Source organism: Watersipora subatra, chromosome 11, assembly GCF_963576615.1.
Source record: "Watersipora subatra chromosome 11, tzWatSuba1.1, whole genome shotgun sequence".
Taxonomy (NCBI): Eukaryota; Metazoa; Bryozoa; class Gymnolaemata; order Cheilostomatida; family Watersiporidae; genus Watersipora; species Watersipora subatra.
The window spans coordinates 9506827-9525370 of record NC_088718.1 but is presented as its reverse complement, the minus strand read 5'-3'; the positions used below and the strand labels follow the sequence as shown (position 1 = coordinate 9525370).

At 35.8% G+C, this 18544-nt stretch overlaps 1 protein-coding gene across 1 annotated transcript; it reads right to left on the bottom strand.

Annotated features, from left to right (window-relative positions):
- Window positions 1–16495: 16495 nt before the first annotated feature.
- LOC137407797 (uncharacterized) lies at window positions 16496–18271 on the bottom strand. The gene has a single exon (XM_068094179.1). The coding sequence runs from the start codon at window positions 18230–18232 to the stop codon at window positions 16496–16498; it is 1737 nt and encodes a 578-aa protein (XP_067950280.1). The 5' UTR covers window positions 18233–18271.
- Window positions 18272–18544: the final 273 nt, after the last annotated feature.

Genomic DNA, 18544 nt, shown 5'->3' with positions numbered 1-18544 from the left:
CCCAGATACCGACGGCAATCAACTCAAGTGAGTTGGAGAGAAGCGCGCTATTGGGAACAATTAAGATCTTGAGGCAAGGACTTAAACTCTCAGGCCTCTGGTAGGAGACCAAGTTAGAGCATAAATTGCCTCTCAAGTGGGTTAACCAGGGTGAGGGACCATTTTATATATATATATATATATATATATATTTATATATATATATATATACATATCATAGCTGTGCTACTCGGCGTTGCACGGGTTATAAAAAAGTCTTTGATCAGAAAAATGATCTGTATTTAACATATAACAAAATTTGCCATCCTAACTTTCAATTTACATGTCATGCAATAAGTGTTTAGTGTAGTTGAAATAAATTAGGAGAGAGAATAAAAATTACTGTAAATGTTGTCAAACTTTTCAAACAACTGTGGCTTTTAAACTTTCTATCGTGAGGAAAAGGTTTTGTGCGGGCCAACTAAATTAAAAATAAATAAAACAACTGTTAATGTTTTCAAATCACTGTGATTTAAAAATTTTACAACTTTCGGCCACGTATTCCTTTTAATAACGTGCAGCGGCACCTCGGTTCTCAAACATAATTCATTCCCAAAAGTTGTTCGAAAATCAAGTTGTTCGGGATCCAAAACAATTTTTCCTATTATGATAAATGTGTGTAAATTTCAATCAGTCCCAAAGCAAGAAAACAAGTTTGGTAAAGTATTTTGTCAACATTTTACACCATAAACTGTAATGTGTACTGCATACTATAAATAAAACAGGTAGATATAAATCCTATTTAATTTTAATGAAATGTTTTCTATTTATGATGATAGGAAAAAAGTAAAAATGTATGTTTTGCTCTTTAAACATAAAAAACTTTAAAAGTTTCAGTACCTAAAATTGCCAAAATTGATAATAAAACAGCAAAAAATGCAACAGATCAGTTACATCAAAAATTGTAGAAAATATAATATAAACAGCAATGGTACTTTTACTTCACATCTTTTAAGAAGAATCTTCCTCCAAAACAATTTAAGTTAACTCGACTGGAGGTGTTGTTTTTTCAGCAAATTTCTTTGATAGAGGAGACGTCGTTGCAGATAGTTCCTCCCTGTTTGTAAAGAATTAATTAAGCGTAAATTGCTTCTCCCTTTATTAGCGCATGTTTCCATGCTGTTTTCGGAGCTGTTCCAATTTGAATGTGCATGCGCCAGTTTGGTTGAGAGCCAAATTTATGTTTGAGCCAAATTTCAAAATCTTTGGTTAAAAACCGAGTTGGTGGGGAACCGAAGCGTTCGAGAACCAAAGTTCTACTGTATATAATCAGTACAAAAATTGCCAAACTTTAAGTTCGATATGAATCATTGTCAATATCGTGGAGCAGAATAAATCGGCCCTAACAAAAAAAAGACGATTAAGAATTGCGTTGCATATACTTAGGTCCCGAAATATTGCTGAGCAGAAGCATCGTAACTCGTATTTGCAAGGCTAAATAATTAGCACCCGCATGACACCCATTACGGTAGCACCCGTACAGACAACAGTTTCTAGTACTAAGAAACCCGTGTTCTAGTATGAAAAATTGGGTTGCAGAGTCTGAAAAAAGGAAACCGAAGAAAAAAGTCTCTAAAAGCTGACGATGTTGCACACGCTGACCTGATGCAGAAACTGCTTAAAATAGAACAGGTAAGTTTGAAAGTACAGTAATTGCAGCTCTTTGAGTAGACAACTCTAAGTTAGCTTGAGTTCTACTTAAAGATAAACTTGCACATAATTTTAATATATTCTATTAAAAGGCATCCGCATTTTTTACCACTTGTGATTGTTTTTGACCTTTGAGGTGATATGACTGCTCGGGTGCTGCAAGATTAAAATCAACAAAACTTGATCGAGGTTAAAATGCTCAGATAAAAATGTGAGCGAGATGTCTTTGTTACATAATAGCTGTGCAGTCATGTTTTCTTTTAATAGTGCTTTAACTGCATAATTGTCTAATGACCCATAGCTATGGGCTTACTAAATAAGTCAGTTCTTTTATGTGCTTCTTACCTGTTAGCTGTGTTTTCTGTAATACAATACTTCTCGTGACAATACAATACAACAACTAGTGTCAGGAACAAACATTGTGGACTCACAGCCAGCATTTTTCTATTGTCTTGCTATGGATCCTAACATAAAAGCTTTGATTGATGCTATAGAGCAACAGCAACAACAGTTCCAGCTGTAAAACGCTGATCTACAGAAGCAGTTTAACTCCTTGTTTGAAGCTACCAAGAGTGATAGTGCTGCATCAGTACCAGTATTTGTCACCATAACCAAGTTTGAAGCATACGACAGGGGTAAAAAATGAAACCAGCACCTTCAACATTTTAATCAGTACTTTAATGTGTATCAGGTGGTAGATGACAGTCAGAAACGAGCATGCTTACTTTTTTGGGTAGGAGCTGAGACATATGACCTGTTGTCAAACTTATTTGGCGCAGAGGATATTACAAGCAAGTCGTTTACTGAGTTGTCGGAGAAACTTAATGTACACTTTGCAGATATCATACATGTTCAGAAAGCAAGATTTAAATTTTCTCAATGTAAGATGAAGACTCGTCAGTCATATGTTGATTGGGCTGCAGAACTTAGTAGACTTGCACAGCACTGTGCTTTCACGTGCAAAAGCACAGGCTGTGGCACTAGTTATGTTGATGAACAAATTCGTGACATAATCATTAAAGACACGCCATATGCTGATGTATGTCGCCAGTGTCTAATTGATGTTGATCCCTCTCTTAATGATGTTCTTAAGAAAGCTGCAGTATTCATCAAGACAACAGAGACCTATAAAATTCTCAAGGGGGAGAAAACTTCTCCAGCTATTGAAGACACAGTAAACAAAATGTCAGGTCAGTACAAGCAAAGATCACGCTGAGGTCAACGAACCATTGGAAAGCAACAAGCTAATGCACAGAAAACAGGTATGTTGAAATCTTGTCGTAGCTGTTACATTAAACATGACAGAAAACATTGTTCCTGCAGAGCATTTGTCTGCAGGAAATGTGAGGTCAAAAGTCACATTAACGCTGTCTGTATGGCTGAGACAGCAGCACAAAGTCAGGCAGAACAGTCTGCTAGAACAGTTGAAAACTCTGTGTTAAGTGTGCTCACTGATGCAAGTGAACCTTATCATTCAGTACACGCAGTTTCAGATAATCTTTTCCAACGAGTCAATAGAAAGGTTTGGATCAAAACTGTTGTAAATAGTCACGATGCAATGTTTCAATTGGACACAGGGGCTACTTGCTCTATAGTTGATTTGCTAGGCTACCAAAGTTTTAGATCACCCCCCCCCCTCGCTTTTACCTGTCAGTACCCATCTTAAAGCGTATGGGCAGAGTGAGTTACAGATTAAGGGACAATTTTCAGTTAGTGTGAAGGTAGGGGATGTGGAAAAACAAAACTCAAACTTCTTGTTGTAAACACAACACAAGGTTCAAACTTTTTGGTCTAAATTGGAGTGACAAATTCGGTCTCTTGCAGCAGGGACTAGCTAAATTGGCACAGGGTAGTTGTGATGTTACCTGTACCATCACAGAAAGTAACCCTATTAGATTAAGTGACAGAATTGCTGCACTCTCTTCTAAGTACTCTGATGCCTTTAAGGCAGGTTTTGGTCGATGTAAAAAGCTAAAAGTACCAGTACGCTTGAAACCAGGAAGCACACCGAGCTCTTCTAAACCTCGTGTAGTGCCATTCTCTAGACGCCAAGCTGTAAAAGAAGAGCTAGATTGATCAGTTGAAGCTGGTGTTCTGGAAAAGGTGGACTTTAGTGATTATGCTGCTCCAATAGTAGCAGTTTCCAAACCAAATGGAAGAGTGCGTATATGTGTTGATTTCAAGATGTTGAACCAACAAATATCAATTGATCAACACCCATTATCAAGCCTTGAAGAGTTGCTAGAGAAGTTGAGAGGCGGGGTACACTTTTCCAGGATAGACCTGGCAGATGTCTACTTGCAACTAGAGTAAGATGATAATGCAAAGAAGTTGTGGGTCATCAACACTCAATTTAGTAGGTTTCACTACAACAGGATTTGTTTTGGATTGGCATCAAGCCCTGCACAGTTTCAGCGATGCATGGACTCAATGATTGCTGACTTACCTGGAGTTGCAGCATACTTAGATGATCTGATTGTCACAGGTAGCAGTGATAGTGAACACTGATCTAATCTTGACAAGCTTTTAGCTAGACTACAAAAGTACGGGTTTCGCATACAGAGAGAGAAATTCCAGTTCTTTAAGAATGTTGTTGTATACCTAGGTCACATAATAGACAAGAACAGCACAACTCCCTCGACCTCTGCAATAGAGGCTATTGAACAGCTTCTACGACCACAAAACTTACAACAGCTACAGGAATTTTTAGGCAAGTTCATCTACTATGGCTCATACATTGCTAACATGTCTAGCAAAGCCGCCCCCCCCCCTCTACAAGTTTCTTCGTGAAGATGTCGAGTTTGACTGTACTGAAGAGTGTGACAAGGCCTTCTATGTTCTTAAAGAAAGTGTCATCAAGACTACCAAACTCACCTCTTTTGACCAAAGTAACCCGCTGGTTCTAGCAACAGATGCATCTAACTATGGAATTAAGGCAGTACACCTACAAAAGAAAAATGGATTTGAAAGACCACTAGAACATACATCAAAGACATTAAGTGTGCACCAAAAGAATTACTCACAGATAGAGAAAGAAGCGCTTTTTATCTTCTATAGAGTGACTAAGTTTTGACAGTATCTATATGGGAAACGTTTTACACTCTTTATTGATCATAAACCTCTGGTTGCCATGTTTTCACCAGAAAATAATATTCCCGTTTTAACAGCTCAGCAACTGCAGAGATGGGCCCTCACACTGTTGGCTTATCAGTATGACAGCAGGCACAAACCTACAGCACAGCAAGGCAATGCAGATGGCTTGTTTAAGTTACCTATAGGGGCTGACCCGAAGTTTGACCATGATGAAGAGAAGGAGAGCATTGAGGTCTCACACACTGTACAAGAGGAGCTCGATCATGGTCCCCTTGATGATGAGGCTGTTAAACAAAAAACCGTGAAAGAGGCCTCACTACAGATAGTGAAAGAGTGGATACTAAATGGAGTTTGGCCCAATAAGCTTACAGCAAGCTATGAATGTTTGCGGCCATATTGGAATATGAGGGAGTCTTTTTTAGTTCATAGGGAGGCTGTGCTTTTGCAACGTGATGACATTACCAGAGTTGTCATTCCACAGGCTCTGAGGAGTAAAGTGGTAGACTTGTTGCATACATCACACTGGGGTGTAGAAAGAGTTAAAGAGTAAAACAGCTTGCTCGTCAATATGCATGGTGGCCTAGCATAAATGCAGACATAGAACAGCTAATCAAAGCTTGTGAACTCTGCTGAATATGTGCTAATGACCCAGCCAAGACTTACCAATGTTGGCCGTCCATCCAATTACCATGGGAACAAATTCATTTGGATTATGCATGACCTTTTAAAGGTCAGATTTGGTTGGTTTGTGTGGATGCACATTCTCGACATCCATACGTTGCTATGTTAGATGTGGGAAAAACAATTTCTAAGAACACAATTGACGTGTTATGACAGATCTTTGTTCATGAAGGTCTTCCTCGGACTATTGTTATGAATAACGACCCACAATTCGTGTCAAATGAATTTGACCAGTTCTGCACCATGCATGGCATTAAGCATATAACATCACCAGTATTCTATCCTGCATCGAATGGAGAAGCAGAGAGATTTGTCCAGACTCTTAAGCAATCTGTAGAGAAGAATTGTGCAAGAAGGGAGAAAGTGAAGGCTGCCCTACAACTGTTTTTAACCACATACAGATGTTTGCCTCATCCCTCTTTGAACTGGAAATCACCTTCTGAAGTTCTACATAGACGACAGCCGAGAAATTTTCCGACCTTGCTAAAACCAATTAAGAACAAGAAAACTTTTTCACCAGGTCAAGGATCTTCTACATCATCACGGTATAAAGTAGACTCTTCGGTTTATGCAAGGAACTATAGCTCTGGACCAAAGTGGATACCTGGAACAATAATTAACAAGCTGGGCAACATACTGTATGCTGTGCAAACAGACCGTAGTGTATGCAGAGGACATGCCAATCAGCTACAAGCTAGACTTCAAGTTAATGATACATCAACCAATGACAATATCATCACAGCTTCAAACGATCTTAACATCCTACCTGCCCAATCTGTACCTGATGAGAGACCAGTACAAAGTCCAAGATATCCTACTCGTAATAGAAGACGACCTGATTACTTTGTCAGTTTTAAGCTCTAGCAAGGTCATGACTAACCATAAACTCAGAATAGTGAGGAAGGTGTGTTACATTTTAGCTGTGCAGTCATGCTTTCTTTTAATAGTGCTTTAATTGCATAATTGTCTAATGACCCATAGCTATAGGCTTACTAAGTCAGTTCCTTTATGTGCTTCTTATCTGTTAGCTGTGTTTTCTTTAATAAAATACTTCTCGTGACAATACAATATAACAGTCTTCATTAGGTATTAGCAGAGTAATAGTGTATATCGACTATTGCATCCAAGTTGCACCATTATGCATCTCTATTCTGGCAGCCTTTTTGTTACTATGAATGTCATAATCACCGTTTTGTTGGATCTGAGCATTGTCACTGTAACCAAGTTTTGCCAATTTACATCTTGAAAAGATCCTGGCAATCAGATCAACTCAAGAAACAAAAACAATTGCTAATGGTGTACATTATCGACTTTTTTCTGACAATTAAATAAAGTTTTGTTGAAGTCTCTTTTTAAGAATATAATGAGCTGACCTTGTTGTTAAAGAATGAATATGACTACCAGAGCCTCTCTCCGAAGTCAGTTCATGGGAGTTATGACAACCTGCATGCTGAAAATGATGTACATCAAATATTCCTGTCAAGGATGAAGAAATCTCAAAGCGCTGACGATGCTCAGGCTTCCTTGAATGATATTGAGCGAGAAGACAATTCTGCTGTGAGTACTAACGATAAACTTACTTACAGTGTATGTTAACTTACTGAGCAGTACCCAGACTGTGAATTAAGTAGTATATAAAATGTTTCACTTCAATACACATCCGTTTTCACCTATATTTTATAGTGTAAAATCAGAAATAAGAAATTATATAAATTTTTTATATAACTACGTTAGTTTTGCAGGGCTACATTATCAAACTACCAAAATGTTTCCAACTTGATAGTTTTGGCAGTTAAAAAACTACTTAAACTTTGTGAGGAACTAATTAGAAATTATCTCCGGGTGGCATGACCTTTTCTGTGCCAATCAACTTTAGTATCCTTGAGCAGCTAAAAGGTTACTCTTTCTAGGCTAAGCAGAGGTTTTTTCTCAAGTGTACTTTTATGGTACGGCAACTCCACAAAACTGGTATTACATATATTTCACATGAGGTGCTCAATAATATAATTACAATTTTGACGACAATGTTGATGACAATATAATGAGAAAGTTAATTAATATACTGTCAATCCATTTCCGACAATGACTTTTCTTCCTTTAGACTGGCTAAAGGACCAAGTTTTTAAACTTTTACCTCTTCTTTTGTTTTTTTTTCTGTCTTTCTGCATTTAAATCTTCTCTCTAGCTGTTTTAGTTGTTTTATTTTTTATCCTTCTTTTTATGAGCTTATTTATGTCGGACATTTTGGTCTCTTTTTTCCTTTTTCCAAAAAGGGTGCTTAAGCTAAGGGATCACATTATGTAAAGATAACCTGAACACGTTTAAAAGTTAAAAACTAAACCTTATGTTTTAAGATAATAAACCAAGAGAATATAAAATGCAGTCAAAATATTTTTTTACTGTAGGTGCTCAAGATTGTTGACATTGCTCCTATCAAGCCAAATAAACCAGAAAGATCAGAGAGGTTGGCGAGTCGCAAACTGAGTGCACAAGACACTAAAGATAGCAGGTTTACTCCAGAAAACACACTTCGGCTCAACGTTGTCTCTTCGACTGGTTAGTAGCTTATGTTTCTTGCAAGTTGGAATCAAATTGAACATTTTACAAATTTTTGTAAATTATTGATAGTGTTATTTAAACTTTACATGCATTTTTATTAAAGCAGTTTGCATTTTGAAAAATTTCAAATAATTGAATTTGAGACTTGACAAAGTTTTTTGTTGCCGCCATAAGACATGGTTCTAATTCTGACTCAAAACAGACAGAGTGTGTATGTCAAGACAGGATGTGTATGTCAAGACATGATGTGTATGTCAAGACAGGATGTGTATGTCAAGACAGGATGTGTATGTCAAGACAGGGTGTGTGTGTATATATATATGAACATTAGCGCTTAAGTCAGAGGATGCAAACGAGAATGTTTTCTTTTTAAAGTTTCATCCCTCGTTTGGCCAATTTTAACCATGACAGCATTTTTTTAAACAAACCCACATTGTATTTGATAGATTAAAATGGCATGTAAACATTCTAAGCACACTACGATACATTGATGAAGTTGACGATATTTAAGCAATTTTATTTTTGTATGTTTCAGTCTACCAGCACTCAATTGGTTATCAGTAAAATAGTAGCTTTGGCTAACATACTGAAAAACTCACCTATATTTAAATCTAATTAATAATTATATTAAACAGGCTTGTTGTTTTTTTTTGCCTTAAAAATTCACTCCCATATTTGAAAACTGAAAGTTTGCTTGCAAATGAAAGCTTAGAAAGACAGTTATTTTGATGACATTCAACTGCAAATGTTGCCCAAGACTTCCTGTTATAAATGAGCCTAGATTAGTGTCAAAGCTAGAAACTCATAAAGCTTTTCTACACAAGTTTTAAAACATGGATCTTCAAAAGAAAAACAGCAAATATTTGACTGGTTTTCAAACGAAACTAGGCTTTAGCAAAAATCGCTCTGCAAAAGAATCTGCAGTAAATTTCTAGTGTCTTAAATTTTACATGATGTATTAAAAATAGCTGCAACAATTTTTTTGATGCCTAAACATACCTCATAGTCTATTTTTCAAACAATAAACAGCCAATGAACATTATTTCACAAGCTTGAAAAAATAATCACTTGTCAAAAGATTTTACCATGATGTCCATCAGCAAGTTGAAGACTGGTGGTTTTTTTAAACTTTCATTCTTGATGCTAATCATGTAGATTTTAATTTTTTGTGTTTCGTTCATTTAAATTGTGGGCTTCAAGCTAGATAATACTTTTACGAGTTGAAATTCTGATATCAATTGCTATTATTTTTTAATTTTATTATTTGCTGTAAAGTAAATTTTAGTAGATTTTATCATTTGCTATTGTTTTTGATGTTTTGAGATGATCTGACTGCCAGGATGTTTCAAGATTAAAAATGAACAAAACTGGATCATGGTTAAAACACTCAGGTCAAGCGAAAGTGCGATTATGACATTTATAGCGGCGAAGAGACCAACAGAATACAAAACACAAAAACAATATTTTTTGATTTAACTTTTTTAAACTCGTTAATATAGCATCAATTATAAAAACAATTACATCAAACTCTCTAATTTAAACTTTTTTTAAAAGGTAAAATTTAGTTATTGGTTAAATTGTTATATCAATTTTATGAGTGCTCAAGTAACCATAATATATGCTCTAGTAGCTGTTTGTGACAGCTAGATGTATGAATAGAAAATTGATTTTAACATTCATAACTTCTTTGTTTGAAACAAAATTATTGTCAGCAATTACACATAAAGCTCTCTAATAGAACAGCAATTAGCAAAAACAATTACATCACCATTAATAAATTAAAATTGTTTTTAAATTTTAAACTTTATTTTTTGGTAAAATTATTAAATCAATCTTAGGATTATGCTGGATTATTTAACTATTCACTAGCTGCTGCCTTTTCTGGCAGCTAAATGCATGCAAAAAACAGCTGGATGTGCTGTTTTTCATAGTCAATAGAACTTTAATGTTCAATCTTATGTAAAATTGATAACGACATCTTAGCAGTAGATACATTTTACAAAAATAAATAATTAATATTATCTTACTGCAGGTCAAGAGAACAAAAGCCGGGCACACCTTGAAGCAATAGAGGAGCACAAAGAACACGCAATATTTTTAAGCCCAAAATAAAGAACAAGTTCGGACTGACAATAAAATAAGCCATGAACACAAAAAGACTCATCAAATACTTATTACTCAAGTACTTTTAGTCTAAATTTTTATGAATTAAAATATTAATATCAAGTTTTGAAAGTTCCGACAGTTATCTGGATCAACAGTGTAAACTTATCAATAACTAAACAATAACTAGCTAAACCATATTGCTTTTTCATAAAATTTTTTGAGAATCTCTCCAATTTTCAGATAAAATCAATTGATCATAAGCATTCCTAGAATTTTTTATAAACTATCACTAAACTATCAATAAAGCGCAAGGTTTATGATATCAGGTGATGCTTATTAAAACTTATTAAATGGTAAAACCATATTCTCTATTATCTCGAACGCAGTGAACTTTCCTGAGTTGATGTAGGGAAGTATTTGGTTGGAGTTGCCTTGTACTCTCACTGTCTTTCATTATATTTGGAATAGCTTGAGAAACTTTTTATCAGTCACTGATTTTTTAAAGTGAGAGCAACGTGCTCAGTGGACTCAAAGATAACTTCTGTAGTATACGGTAAAACTTATTATTAACTGTTGATGTTTTCAAGGTTACTAATTTGATGAAGGATGTGTTTTGAAAGAGGCATAATGCTAAGCACACAGTCCCTGACAGATATGTACAAGTGTATAATGTAATATGTGTAACGTCTCTCCCAGATTGACTATAAATACGTTTCGTATGGGTGCATGTCTTATATTGTATATAAATATTTATTTTATTTCGCATCGTAAAACTACAAGCAATAAAACAACTTGTCACAACATGCAGACAGTTATAGGGTACACACAGATTTTGATAATAATTAAAAAGGTGGTTAATAATTGACAACATCCAAATGTGAAACATGAGCAAGCTATATCAATTACATTTAAAATAGTAAATAACATACCTCTTTTACCCTTTCCAGGAGATAGTTGATAAAGAAAAGGTTGTTAAAATACAATTGGGTAACAACTGCAGAGCTTCACAACCTTGCAGTATAAAGATATTTGTGAAAATGATTTTTTTTAAGGTTTTGTGAATAATTACAAACCACGAGACAAACAGGAAACATATCTACCCAGCCTTATTTCTATCGCTGAAGTCAAACGAAGGCGATCTCAAAAAGATGATGATACAGAGGCCTAGTTTTACAACAGCTCGTACACATACAGCCTGAAAGTTTCTAGGTATGACCGTGTAAAAGAAGTCCAAGTTTGCTACAAAACTTTGCTTTCTGTGTTTGGAATTACCAATTGGGGGGTTCAAACTATCAAGATTTCTCTCACAACAACATGTTGGAAAACAATATTTCAGCACTACCGAGCTTACATAATGAAACTTCAAGTGTTAAGAATAATGGTAAGGCCATTGAGTAACAAGATCGATATCCATGTAACGCACGGGCGTTGAGTGCATGAGTGTATTGAGTAGCATTTACCTGCATGTAGTACTTATATTTTTGCTACAGAGTAACTCGTTGGTAAGACTTTTTTTGAGCTTGAATTTTTTATTATCAGGCAAATCGCCAGTTGATAAACGGGGAAAGCATGGTAATGTTGCAAACAAGCTCTCAGAAAAGATACCCCAGCTCATCCGTGCACACATTCATTAAGTCAAGTGGAGGTCAAAGGTCTCATTATAGCACATAAAAAAGCTGACGACTCTATCTTCCAGCAGAACTGAACCAGATGAAGCTTTTCAACATGTTAACAGAGAAAAACTCAGACACAAAGTGCGGCTATGAGTACTGGAGGAAACCTTCGTAAACGAGTACAACATTTCTTTCAGCTATTCGCGCACAGACACATGTTCTACGTTTGATGATTTTCGAACCAATAAAGCTCTGATTGATACTCAGCCGAAGGAGAAAGCAGGAGATAAGTCACTGGCCAAGCAGTTCTCACAAGCAAAAAGTGATAACAATAAAAAAGGCAAACTAGTTTTACAGGCGCAAGCGACAAGCAAGTGAGCAGGCCCAGAAAAACCTCACTTCTATGGCAATATGCATGGATTACCAAAAGAATCTCCTTCCTCAAACATCAGCACGAATGACGTATACTACAAATGCCAGCTAACATGCATATATTTTAATATTCAAGAGCTTGGCTCAGGAAAGTCTCATTTCTATGTATATGACGAAACTATAGCCAAGAAGGTATTGGATAATGTCTGCTCCATGCTTTATCACTTTGTGGAGACCTGCTCACTTGATGTTCAAAATCTCACTGTGTTCTGTGACTCGTGTGCCAAAAACTACACTGTACTCCTGTACATGCACTACCTAGTACATGTAAAAAAACCGTTCAGAAAAATTTCGATCGTGTCCCCTATTTGAGGTCTCTCGTACATGATGTGTGATAAGCAGTTTGGGTTGGTGAACCAAAAACCCCTGCTGAGGTGCCGCAGGATTGGTGGCAAGAATTTAGAAGCTGAAGAAAACTGCCATCTCCCTTCAATGTAATCGAACTTACGCAGTAGGATTTCTTCGCCTGAACAGAATACCTGAAAAGTTTTTACAGGCCCACCTGCCCTTTCCCCACTCGTCCAATTTGAGTGATCAATTTTGATACCAAAAGCCTGAGGTTTGCTATGGTGAAAGAAGCATGTTCTGGGCCTTTGCACTTGCATGTCATTACAAAGAAAAAAGGACAGTCTGTATTACTTCTGCAGATAAAGAAGTCATACTTTAGGCGGCTGCCCTTGTCTTCCAAAAAGTATGCAGATGTGCTGTTTTTGACCACATTTTTGGGTCCAACAGCTAAAGAGTTTTATTTTGCACTGCATGGTGATGATGAAGTGGTCTCTGATTGTGAACAGGTGGGGGTCCTCCCATGTTTTTTGACGATTCTGACGACCCGACGACAGGGATATTTGAAAAGTGACAGACAAGACGACCATTAATCAATGTAAGTGACGAGGTGACAATGATTGTGTAAGTAGGATTACTAAAGGTACGGCTACACGTAACCAATTTTTTGTTGGTTCTGAGTTCTGGTCGAAATCACGAAAAACACAGAATTATTCAGTCGAAAATCACAGAATTATTTGAGCTGTGCATGTCCACCGAATTAGTCGACGAAACGCTTTTAACAGACTAAACAAATTCTTAGCGAGCACGATTGTAGCAGCTTTAGCAATTAGTATAGTCCAATACACGTATTGCAACACACAATAAAAATACCAAGGCAATTCGATATGGTACACACGATATAACTGTTATCTATTGTTGGTTAGCGAACACGAATCTAGCAAATTTTAAAATTTATGTAGTCCGAGAACATAATGAGACACGCAAAAAAATATCACGGCAATTCACCATAGTAAATACGATGCAACCGACTTAATTGCGCTAAAGATGGAAATATTTTCTACCACAAAACTTTTGCTGCTAAAAAGGAAATTTTTATTACTAAAAAATAAACATTTTGTAGTCATAGTGTCCAAAAGATGAATACATACAATAGCGCAATCTAAGCAGATGCATCGTGTGTACTATGTTGAATTGCACTCATACTTTTATTGTGTGTCATTATACGTCTCTTGGACTATACTAATTGCAAAAGCCGCCAGAATCGTGCTCGCTAGCACGATTCTAGCAGCGCAGAATAATTCTGTGTGTTTCGTTCATTTCGTGATTTCGGTCAGAACCAACGAAAAATTTGTTACGTGTGACCATATTTTACTAACTTATTATTTGTCCATAAATCAACACGATCAAACGAAACTTCACTAGTTTTGGTTTGAAGCATATGGCTTAGCATTTATAGACTGGCAGGTAATTAAAGTAAACAGCAATGAAATGCCACGACACTGACAGCAAATCCGTTTTCAAGTCTGTGACTGACAGTGATTATTAAAGACAATCTCAGTCTATTTTCAGTGCGAGAAATATAGACCTAAAAACCTAAGACGGCTGTCACTTTTTGTGGGGTAATCAGCAACGCTCCTAAACATCACTAATAAGTTTATGAAGGTCGCTGGTCAAGCCATGCGTCTGATTAGCAGAAGTTAAAGCTGAGCAAGTTTCAGGTTTTTAACGCAACCCAGTGCCACCAGAATGGATATTTGTATTAAAATAACGAATGTGAAGAGAGAGGTTGTTTTGGTTACCAACTTAAAAAAGGTGACGACAGTGATTTTAAAAGTGACTATTCTGATGAAAACTTTGTGTGGTAGGACCCCAAACATGCGTAGTGACTTAAGAATAAATTTTCAAGTCAGAATATTATAAAATTGTAACATTATCATCTAATAAAACATAATGCATAAATAGTTGTCAATGATTTCCAAAGTAAAATGATCAATGTCTGTGTAATGGTTTAATTTAGACCATATTGCGCCACAGAAATTTCTTTCTACCACTTCTCTGTTGATTATATTCACATGTAATGTCCTTATTGACTAACAGCTAAAAGGTTTTTATGATATAAGTTTCTATTATCTCTAAAAAATTTGTAAACTTGAAAATTTCCAGTTTGGAAAATTGTGACATCGATCATTCTTTCATTGAAATATTCATATGATCTAAAATTTTATTGTAAAAACTTGATTGGTTTAGTAAACTGTAATAAAAAACTATATAAATTATTGAGCATTTTTACACCTATATGGGAGTTGTTTGTACAGGGTCTTTCATGAGTAGACAATTACCATTTTTGCTGCCTAGAGCAGTCAAACCTGACAGGTCCAATAGTGTGAAAGCCATTATTGTACATGCGACTATAAAATCTGTTGTGATTTAGCCTGGATTCTCTACCGCTTAGACTGAGAGCCTGCTGATCAGCTAACATGTTGTATGAAAGTCTCATCATGCACAATATTACAACTTAAACTAATTCTATTCAAAGTTGACGGTACATTGATGTTGGTCGTCTATTCCAACAAGAAAATTAGCTGTTTTTGTTTATTCTAAAGACTTTTTAAAAAGTCTAAGACTAAGAGCCTGCTGATTAAATACCTATGATCAAGTAATCACAGGTCCTTGATCAAGTGGCCTGCTGATCAAGTAATCTGGGATATACAAGGATGGGATAAGCTCACACTAATTCTATTCAAAGTCAACTACATGTATGTTGGTCGCCTATTTCAACAAAGAAATTAGCTGTTTTTCTCATTCCTAAGACTTTTTATGTAGTTAAATTAGTAATAATTTTTTCTTGTTTTTCGTGATTTCATAGCGACTGAGACAGATTGGCCCGTAAGCTTTATTCACATGACTTACGCAGTTTAGGGTGTTCACTGTACTGGAGCCTTTGCCTAAATGGTATGACATGTAAAGCAGGTGTTTTCAAAAAACAAAGACTTGTAAACTAATTTAATTTTTTCTTGCATCATTCTTAAAAACCACACTCATAGATTCAATCCGTAAGCAATGTGTTCAACCCTTTTAATGAAAACATCAAACTGTCAAGCAAGATGACACCTTTGTGTCTGTTGAGGTTGTTTGTTGTTGTTGATTTGCAAGATAGTTTCATTTAAAATCTGTGTGACATTTTACGGAATTTTTTGTCAGAAATGGATTTAGAATTTCTGTTTTGAAGGTTTTGTTACAAAGACGGCAAGTCAATTTTATGTTCAAATATCTATTAAAATTAGAAATAGTTATTTGTATACATATATCGTGTTCTAATATATAGAATTGCACCAGTAAATTTGTGCTGATGTCCTAACAATCAGTATGCTGCCAAATGGTTCCAAGTTTTTAATAATAAGCCGCAGATGAATGTACCTGAAATCGGAAATAGCCGTCTGTATTTTTTATATAGTTAAATAAGAAGGAACCACATGATTTCTATTTATATCTGTTTTTAACTACGCAAAGTTTGCTTTTTCAATTGATTGCTTTACCTTTAAAATTGCTACACATTGCTTTAAGAATATATCAGTACCCTACTTAACATCAAAGTGATTTGACACAAACTGTCTGCATTGAATAGAATACGAATTGTCTGCTCTTAAACAGAAACAAGTCTTACATTTGTATTGGCATTTTAACAATGAGCGGTCACAACAACAGCTTGAATGACACATATGTCAGGCCATGGAGACTTAGTGAATATATTATGTCACAGAATAAATTTTATGTTACAATGTTGAAAAAGAAAAATATTAATAATAATCGTGTATAATCAATAAGAATCAATGTAAAATATTGTAGAATAAAGGAAAATTAGAAGAAGCGAGCTCTAAACTTCAAAATGATAAAAGCACTTTTTTGACATAACACAAGCTAGACAACCAGTATTTATCATCAAATTATAATTTACAGTAGTATAGCAAAAGAAAACAACTCAGTCGTAAGCAGTAAAGTATTATATAATCTATATAACATCCATAATAAATTTCCTAACTTTTGTTATAACTGGGAGTTGTCAGTTCTATAGAAAATGATGCAACATTCTCAGGCTGGCTTGCAGTTTTACCATATACATCTTTGGTTGCAGATAAACTTGCAGACAGAGAAGCAAAAACTGATCTAAACTTGCTCATGTTTTTTAGGGTCATAAACTGCACGACAACAAGAATGACTCCTTGCAAAGTTAGAAAGACATTTAATATCACATATACTGCATCTACATTTACTGCAGGACTTGCATTGAATAACAAGAGAATCCAGTGAAAGCCAAAAACTATCTGAAGCTTTATTACAGCTATTATCTTTTTCTGTGTTTTCTTTTTATCATTAGCTGTTATACTAGTACCAGCTTTAACAACCTTGATGGTTGTAGATATACAGAGCACTACATTTAACAAGATATAGAAATATATAGGACCTGTGAACAAGAGAAGACGAGTCCATCCACTGGATATAAGGCAAATATTATCAGTGAATACAGGATAAAATATTTCTACCTTTGCTGAATGGAGAGCATGTGCTAAGATCACAAACACAAGCGGAGTCAGCCAAGCATAGGCAGCATAACCAATATAAGTTTTCACCCCTGAATCACTTGCTCTTTTCAATGTACTTATACCTCGGACCATCCAAATACCAATAGCATTTGTCCAGACTTGCACACTAATTAACAAATACTGATTCAGTGTAGCAATAACTCTACAACCAATCGATGAACCTGTGTATACAAGACAGTAACAGATCAGAGCTGCAGCAAGAGTGAGAAGAGAGCTGATCACAAAGTTCCTTGTTACAGACCTCTTAGCTTTGACAAAATAATAAACCGTGTAACCTAATATCGACAACACAGAGAGAGCCGAAAAGACATAGTTATATGCATATAAAGTAAATTCAGCCTCTACATAATCAGTACAGACTCTCAGCTCAGCGCCCCTCAAAATAAAATCCATGTAGACATTGTCATTGCTGACATCATATAAATTGTCACCATCACACACCAACCATTCTTGTTGAGACTGGTTGACCAAGGAATATTCAGAACAAGTAGATAGATGTTTGTCTGTGAAAGTGGCAAAAACTTGCTCAAATCCATCAATGGCTATTTCATTCAGCTGAATGGAAAAATCGAACTTGCTAGGAAAGTAAGCGATTGCCACGGCATTCAACAAAGACACTTTAGGCCCTCTGATAGAGGTAAATGCGCCAGAGCCCAAACCTTGACCAGAAAATGAGGTAACGCATTTGCCATTTAACGGCTGATTGCATCGTGCCAGTGTCCTGTAAGCACAATGTATACTGGCAAATGACATTGTAGGATCATTGTTGTGAACTGCATACACAGTTACAGAAATACACTCTGATGAATTTGTAGAACACGCGAAACATTGATTTTGAGCGAGTTTTTCTGGCAAAGGCGTATAGGAAAAATTCATTCCACAACTTTTAACTGCATAAGAAGACAACTCAAATGCTTCCATACTATAGTTGTTGTTCAAACAGTTGATATTGCTGTAGTAAGATAGTGAGAGACAGTCACCAGTTTCTAAGTTTAAAATAGACTGGCAGTCACATTGTTTAAGTTGTGAACTAATAGTGGTGCATGTGTCCCAACCCGTTGTATAGTCACTGTAAAGTAGAGCTGAGTCTGAGTCTAGTCTGCAAGATCTCTCATTAAAGTCAATTCTGTATACCAAGAGAAACTTATCTACCTTTCCTTTATATTGCATGTATACTTCACGATCACCATCAGTGACAACAAAGCTGCTTTTAGCATGGCAGCCCAACCAGGCCACGCCATGACAACTAGCACAATAACTGTTTCTATATTTAAGCTTCTGCCAGTGCTCTATAAAATCTACTGAACCAACATCTACATAAGTAGAAGAAAAGTAGCCTAGTGGAAAAGAATACCCTTGGCTAATAAGCTGACCCAGTGTCCCTCCTTCAAAGACGAAAGAAGCTGGAGAATTTGCACATTTATCAGAAATCACCCAGTCATTGGTATGTGGAGGACAGGTGGATATATATTCCTCAGAATC

Excerpts from the sequence above, each read along its gene's own strand:
- LOC137407797 (XM_068094179.1), bottom strand. The coding sequence starts at position 18,232 with ATGCAATATAAAGGAAAGGTAGATAAGTTTCTCTTGGTATACAGAATT.